The sequence below is a fragment of the Rhinolophus sinicus genome, chromosome 15, assembly GCF_057876585.1.
Source record: "Rhinolophus sinicus isolate RSI-liver-muscle chromosome 15, RSI-T2T, whole genome shotgun sequence".
NCBI lineage: Eukaryota > Metazoa > Chordata > Mammalia > Chiroptera > Rhinolophidae > Rhinolophus > Rhinolophus sinicus.
Genome location: NC_142515.1, coordinates 92,929,933 through 92,937,994, shown reverse-complemented (window position 1 = coordinate 92,937,994; position 8,062 = coordinate 92,929,933). Strand labels below are relative to the sequence as shown.

General features: G+C 36.3%; 1 protein-coding gene across 1 annotated transcript; it reads left to right on the top strand.

Moving 5' to 3' along the window:
* Positions 1-3,560: 3,560 nt before the first annotated feature.
* On the top strand, positions 3,561-8,062 carry GNRH1 (gonadotropin releasing hormone 1). The gene is made up of 4 exons (XM_019714185.3): positions 3,561-3,774; positions 4,654-4,795; positions 6,601-6,696; positions 7,866-8,062. Exons 1-4 carry the CDS (start codon positions 3,704-3,706, stop codon positions 7,905-7,907), a joined length of 351 nt encoding a protein of 116 aa, XP_019569744.3. The 5' UTR covers positions 3,561-3,703; the 3' UTR covers positions 7,908-8,062.

Here is an 8,062-nt window from a genome sequence, read left to right as displayed (position 1 = left end):
GGAGTTTCTTGTCTTGCTTTTGAAAAGCAGCCCTTTCCGTATTTTGCTTACATCTCTTCAATGTGTGTTGATGACTAACCCTGAGGGTCTGGGTAGAAAAAGAAATAATAGCATAACTCTATGGATTAGTCCTTTGAAAGTGCCATTAAAGTAAATTTATTTCTTTAAGCATGATTATTTTATGATCCTCTTCTTAAAATCCAGCAAGCTAACAACACGATGAAATCTCATTAATTCACAAAAAGAAAAGACTGCCTTCCTAGAGTCATTTAATTTGTTTTTAGCGGATGAACATTACCAGTTGGCTTTATTAGGTTGGTTTAATGCATTGCCCCCAAAGCATTCTTGCTTGACAACTACTAGGATAGAGAATTTTAAGGAAGGAAGAAAGTTTCAAAATAGTAAAACTTCCATTAGCCCTATTGATGAAATGTGTGTACACAGAGGTAAAAATACAGTTGTTGCAGGGAGGGCTAGAAGAAGGTTTTAAACCTAAGTTAGCCAGATCACCTACATTGGTAAAATGTTATACTCTTCTGTGTGATTGGTTAGAGCAATATTTTATGCTGTAATATGGCCTAGTTCTTTCAACTACAGTTTTAAGGATATTTCAGTAGGAAATATTATAAATTCATTTTCTTATGAAGGTCACCATCGTTAAGTCAAGACTTGGAGTATTTTCTCCATTTTATGAATTGGCTGTTCATACTGTAAATCTACCCACAAGTCAACTTGAAATCATCTTCAATAATCTGCAAAGCCCTAGAATTTTATTAAATCTCCAAGGAAGTGTTATTTTTAAGGTTAAAAGGCACACCTCTAAGAAGAAAGGCAGTTATTTTCCTTACAAAGCAGCTTATCCAAGGATTAATTTTCTGAAACCCTTTCACAACCTTAAATATGTCAGCAGGACTTCGCAAGTTCTTCCTGCTGAGATTGCACATTAGGGCAGAAAAAAGAGGTTTATGTCTGTCATTCAGCAAGATCACTAAATCATTACTGTTGCATTTAAAAATTTTTAAGGTGTTTCTTCTCATGCTGAAAATGAAGGCATTTCCATTTCCCCTCTAAAGCCATACTTTACGATTTAGGAAACTTAAATTTAGAAAAAATTGGATAACTAAAACCTAATTACTTAAACAATTTACTAAATTCAGCTTCGTGGTAAATTGATCTATCCTTGGAACTATGGAAAGATTCAGAGTTTGTCACCAAACATCAAAATTTTGTCCACTGTATGTCTGATATCCCATTTGGTGCTGTAGAAAATGAAACAAATGTGGCTCTTGCCCTTGGAATCTATGTGACCTACAACACTAATGCAGACTTAGAGGGCTTAGAGCACACCGAATGAATTCATAGGTCACATGGCTGTATTCATCTAAAAATTTGAAAGCACTCAAAAATTTAATACCAACTGAGAAATAACTCACAAGAAATCTAGTGATGCTTAACCAGAGATAAGTGATTGTTAACCTGACAATAAGGGTCCCAAGTCTTAACTCTGAGTTCATTAGCCCTCACCAAAGACCACATCTACTTCAGCAACTGTTAGAAGCGTATCTCTTTCATCAAACAGGAAATCCATTGGCCAATTTAAATGGACGCTAGTAAAATATGAATTTTTGCTTAAAAACTGCCTCTCACTACCTTTCTATTATAGCAAGATGAAATTCCACTTCTTCATATCAAAATGGCACTTAAATTATTCGAAGTGTGTAAATGAAATAATTTAAATAATTTAAAATAATTTAAACATAAACTAAGGTTTTATGTTTCCATTCCCCTCTAGTTGCAATTATACTTTAAAGTTTACCCCTTTCTCTATCCTGTCACGAAGATCTGACAGCCTCCAGAGAAATGGCTGGGAAAAGCAAGGGAGTTTATTTGGGCAAGACACCATTGCTCTTTACTCTGAAATTCTTGCAAATGTCACCTCCAGAGGACACTGGACAATGACTGATTGGTTTAGCATCCTACCTCAGGAGAAACTGCCATCCAGCTCTAAAATAACCAAACATCCGATTGTTTTTACTATTTTAGTACTTATCTAACATAATACAGACAATTGTACATGAAATTTTAATTCTATTTCAGATTAAACATATCTTTGATGCAGAAATAGAGGAAGTATTAGGCTTAATCTGGTTAAAATATCCTTTCCATTCATTCATTCATTCATTCATTCATTCATTCATTCATTCATTCATTCATTCATAGCTATACTTACGGAATGCTGACTAAATGCTACAAATTTATTAACGTGTTTAAATAAGATGGAATCCTTGACTCAATCATGAGATACAGCCCAGTGATAAATTAGGGAAAGACAATTAGGTATTCAAATAAATGTAATAAAGATGAATGGGTCCCTCTTTTTTAAATACTGTGTTTCCCCGAAAATAAGACCTAGCCAGCCCATGAGCTCTAATGTGTCTTTTGGAGCAAAAATTGATGTAAGACCCGGTCTTATTTTACTATAAGACTGGGTATAATATAATATATAGTATATAATATATAATAATATAATACTGGGTCATATAATATAACATAACGTAATATAATAATACCGGGTCTTATATTAATTTTTGCTCCAAAAGACATTAGAGCTGATGGTCTGGCTGGGTCTTATTTTCGGGGAAACAGGGTAATTGTACTGTATAAGCAACATATCCAAGCGCTCGCTGCTGGGTTGGAACATGTCTGCAAAATTAGGATAATGATACCCACTTTGCAGAACTATTCATAATGAGTGAGGTTGGTCTTATTTACATACCAGATAACTATTATTTGTCTTTGGGCCCCCACTGCCTTTAGTACAATGATTTGCATATTTTAACTCAATAAGCATCAACTGAAATGAGTCAACTATTGCCCTAAGTCAGCTCTAGATGGTCTTGTGTTTAGTGTATGCTAACTATAATGTTTCTCCTTACCTTTTCAAAGCTATAGAAGACTTTTTCTTTTTTTTTTGAATAGTTTATCCTCAAATTTAATGTTTTAAAGAAGTACAGCTATAATTATTAATACTGTTATAGTTATATACGTTAAAGTTCCAATGCTATATGTGATTATCAAGTAATATCAATAAGCATTCCTATCATAATAGTCAAGCAAATAAAATTAGGTTGCCTTTGAAGACTTTTTCAAGATAAGTCAAGGACAGAGCCTGGTGGGTTTGAGATGGGAATTTTCAAACTCACATGATAATCTTAGGATCCTCTATTGTCTTGGTTTAGTGTCAATAATCCCTAGTTATTATTTACATATTAGCACCTTCTACAAATGAGGAGTCTAAGAGCTGAGACCAGCTCCCAGGCATCCTGACTCTATAATTACTACATGGCCTCCTTTGTGAAAGTTTTCATGTGTGCTTTTAACATCACTTAATCAAAGACAGCTATTTTCCTTGAACTCTTGATTGGCCTGCCAGTTTCCTCAAGGGAAGCCAATCCAGCTAGATTTTAATCTCTCTACATTGTGGCCTTAGCTATAAAAGTCTTAGCAGAGGTTTTAATGGCCAAGATTTAAGTAAATTTAACAGATAGGCCAGTGGGTGTTCTAATTACATACACCATTAAAGGGCTTTATGTGAGGATTTTGAACATTACTATGAAAAGACTAGTCCACGTGCAGTACAATTTACCAGCGGGAAAGATTTCAGTGTCCTAGAAAAGTTTCATATAAAAAGGAAGCAAGGAAAATGAAAAGGCAAAGCGTTCAACAGACTCAAAAGGAAGCGTGGTATTCTCTTGGCTCTCTGCTCTCCAACAGGTAAAATACTTTGTATTTCTAGTACTTGTTTTCTAGACTGTATACTATCGTCTGTCTGTAAGGCATTTGACACCCTCAGGGCTAAGTCCAGGTGTGAGGGTGTCTAAAGAGATCTTGATCTTCACTGTCCTTGATACCCCTGGCTACAGAGATCCAGCCTTTGGGAAACTGCAACAACTCATTGACCAGTGTTTGATTTTGTCTTTAGCCTCTTCCCATCAAATGCAAATTAATTTGTAGGCTCTCTGTGAGAATTCCACATGCCATTAGATAACTGGAGGCTGCCTTGGCTAGAGAGGCATCTGGTCTGGGCCCAAGTAATTAGAAAAGCGTTGAGTTCTCCCTCATTCTTACAGATGGTCCAGCCAGCACTAATGAGTGGAAGATGAGAGGACAGATACTCAGCAAAATGTCCCACATCAGTACCACAGTGTAGCCATTTAATGTCAAGCAACTTTCTCTCAGCCAGAAATTTTTAGTAGGAGCTACTTAGCAGAGCAGTGGCCCAATTCCCTTTATCTCAGGAATGGTACAATTGAAAACCAATCACAGAGGGGACAGTGTTAAGACAAAAAGGTGAACTTGATACGGGAGCAATCATGGGGTTTTGATCACGAAATAATGAAAAATAGAATACTTTTAGTTCCAAAAGTACTAAACATGTGAGTTTTAAAATACTGTTTTTGTCCCCAATGGCTATGAAATTCAAAGCAAGCAAGTGGGTGGTGTGTTTCTATTCTGTGTGTGAAAACTGTAGGTGACACCTACCTCCATCTTCTATAGCATTTGTGACACAAATGTCAGGCCTTTCATCAGAGGTCTTTACCTTTTGCATAACCCCGTCTGAGTCTGTGTTGATTGTTCATTGATATTCCTTAGAATGCAGCCAATTCCAAAACTTCTAGCTGGACTTATTCTGCTGACGTTATGTGTGGCGGGCTGCTCCAGCCAGCACTGGTCCTATGGATTGCGCCCTGGAGGAAAGAGAAATGCAGAAAATTTGATTGACTCTTTCAAAGAGGTAAGTCTCTCTCGGCTTCAAAGTAAGACGTGGCTTATTTGGTTCAATGTATCTATCCTAATAGTCTGTGTACATCCCTATAGTGGTACTGTGGGCCTCACCCTAGGGATTCCAGGGGTGTTAAGACACTTAGGAAGAAAATTCCTGCTTTCAGTTCAGACAGGGATTAATGAGACAAAGAAGAGGAACAATTCCAAGAGAATTCAGCAACAAGTGCAAAACAGTGAATTGTACTCTGAGCATATAGAATTGCCAAAGGAATTAGAAGCCATGGGTTGGAGCCAGGGTCTCTAGAGCAAGACGACTCTAGGATTTGGATGGAAAACCTGAGACTGTCTGCTTTTTTTTTTTTTTTTTTTTTATCTTTTAAAAATATCTATGATATGAGGTCAGCGGTAAATTTTATAACTTAAAAGTGTCCTTATCAAGGGTGCATGCTCTCTCATTTCTTTTTTTTTTTTCTTTTATAGATGTCTTTATTGCTTTATTTATTTATTTATTTATTTATTTATTTATTTATTTATTTATTTTAATTAGTTTCAGGTGCACAAGACAAAGCAAAACTTAGACGTTTATCATTTATATCCCTCACACTGTGTGAACCCCCCTCCCCCCATCCACTATCCCTCTGTACGTTCCCAAAACCTCTCACCTTCCCCTTATTCATTTCTTTTATATGTAGCAAAGAAGTTGGAGGCCACTAGAGTAGAGGAGTTAGCAAGCCCAAGGAGACAAAATAAATACTGGAAAAATATGCTGGATTTGACTTCATATAAATTAGATTTCAGTACCAGTACCAGCACTAACAGAGGGTACTTGGTTTTTTTATCTAGAAAATGCGACTTCTTGGGATGATATAAGGATTACATGAGAGAGGCCATATATGTTAGCTGGTCAATCCAAACAAATGTTAGTGGATTAATAAAAGCCTGTTTCTGTTATTGTTTTTTTAAGTTGATGGAAAACAAACTAGGCCCGAAAGAATGAGTGAATCTGGGCTGGAACACTTAATATAGGCCCAAGAATGGGAAACTTAGCTGGAGAAACCTAAAACCATTTAGTTTTCATTGGAATGAAATCTCTCCTTTTGGGGAAATAATGACAATTATTTAGTATGAAATAAGAAGCCCCAGAATTTGAAGTCTTTCCACAGATTATCCACAGATCATATGTGAAGCCACTCTCATTTAACTATGACATACTTACTGTGTTTCCCCGAAAATAACACCTAGCTGGACAATCAGCTCTAATGGGTCTTTTGGAGCAAAAATTAATATAAGACTCGGTATTATATTATATTATATTATATTATATTATATTATATTATATTATATTATATTATATTATCATATAAGACTCGGTCTTATATTATAGTAAAATAAGACCAGGTCTTATATTAATTTTTGCTCCAAAAGACACATTAGAGCTGATTGTCCAGCTAGGTCTTATTTTCAGGGAAACACGGTAGTAAAAACAAGAAAATAAAAATCAACACTATTCATAATTATAAGCTCTTGTATTTTTTGCATACTGTCCCCTCATGAGGTTAGAAGTACTTCATTCTCATCATCACTAGAGAGAAAATATCATCTGTCCTTACTATCACCATTACCTCCAGAACCCTATACCAATCAGCAAACATGGCTGACGGTGGATTTATGTTCTTAAAATCTCCATCCCAGTCCTGCAGTTTTCTCAGTCCCACATCCACCTTGACTTCATGTTCCACAGATGATTTTTAATGGAAATGAAAAATCCCATTTTATTTCATCTCCCTCTCCAAGAATCACATTGTTTTTCTTCAGATAGCCCAAGAGGTTGATCAACTAGAAGAACCTCAGCGCTTCGAATGTACCATTCACCAGCCACGCTCTGCCCTCAGGGACCTGAAAGGAGCTCTGGTGAGTTACAGTGATAACATGGAACTTTGGAGATGGAGTGGCCCTTGGTACCTCGTCTTAGGGTGTCAGGTGTCTACTTAGGGCAACCACCTCTCAGCCACCGGAAGCTTCCCTTCCTGACCGCCCGATTCTTCCTGTGGTGAATCCCTCACTATCTCACGACACCCCCTAGTGGTTAGACAGCACTAACGAATTGAAATCTCCCTGTAACCTTTATCTGCTAATATTGGTTCTCCCCTTTGGGATGACAGACAAAACTTTTCTTCCCACTGCTCCTGTCAGTTCTTCGAGAAGGTTCATCAGCGCCCCATTTCTTCTCTAGGTAATCCACACCTCTCCACCGATTCTTCAGTTGTTCTTGATATGACATGGTTTTCCCTGGGAAATGTAGAAATCAAAAATGGTGCTCTAGTTTATTTTTATTTTCCCTTTGGAATAAAACATTCCAAACTAGTAAATATGTAATTCAGAGTCACATATTTGATTTCCAGTTTTCAGATTGGACTATAACAATCTCCAAATTTCCACCAAAACTGGAAATCTACTAACCCAATGTAAACTTTTGATGTTTTAAAAAAGTATAAAGAGAACTGAGTATGTTAATTGAACCTTGAATTCAATGTTGGCGTTCTCTGAGCTCCACGGTCCACTTATTTGTGGCAGTTAGAAAGCATTGCAGTTAATTCTGGCATGTCCAGGAGCAGGGAAAGCCTGAGTAAATCATATCTGAAGATCAACTATAATCTCATTTTCTCCAGTGACTAGAAGGTTGATACCCATAGGAGAAAGAAAAAAAAGCAGACATCTTTATTTCCTTTCTTTTTCAAATCCTGCTTACTGCATGATAAAAGTAATAGCAAGCAGTAGAAATTTCCCAAACATAACTTCAGAAAGAAGGAATCGAGGCAAAACCTAGGTTAACAGCAAACTGAGAGATCAGACCTTTCTTTCACCTCCTTCCTCGTATCCTATACTTAAATTATTAATGTAGATTTTATGTTTGTTATAAACAACTTTAAAAGACATGATCTTTAGTACTGTCTAGTGCACAAAAGCAAATGGATCTATTCTTTCTAGACTGATATTTTAGAAATTAACATACCAAAAACATCAGGAAATTCAGTTAGTAAAATCAACCTTGATATATTTGTTACTCACATATTTTTTAGGAAAATCTGATTGAAGAAGAAACTGGACAGAAGAAGATTTAAATCCACTGGGCCAGAAGGATTGACAATACTTAAGTAGAATTCTGACTCTGTGACCCATTTAATATCTGTCTGTAAATGGTGTGAATCTCTTCCGCCAAGTTGCACCACATAATTCATAAAAAAGTAGCATTGTGAATAAAGTGGCATAAATGTTG

What these genes read in the sequence shown, in the direction of transcription:
- GNRH1 (XM_019714185.3), top strand. Translation starts at nt 3,704, where the DNA reads ATGAAAAGGCAAAGCGTTCAACAGACTCAAAAGGAAGCGTGGTATTCT. An exon ending in GGCTCTCTGCTCTCCAACAG is followed by an intron (nt 3,775 to 4,653) that starts GTAAAATACTTT and finishes GATATTCCTTAG; the next exon opens with AATGCAGCCAATTCCAAAAC. An exon ending in GGGACCTGAAAGGAGCTCTG is followed by an intron (nt 6,697 to 7,865) that starts GTGAGTTACAGT and finishes CATATTTTTTAG; the next exon opens with GAAAATCTGATTGAAGAAGA.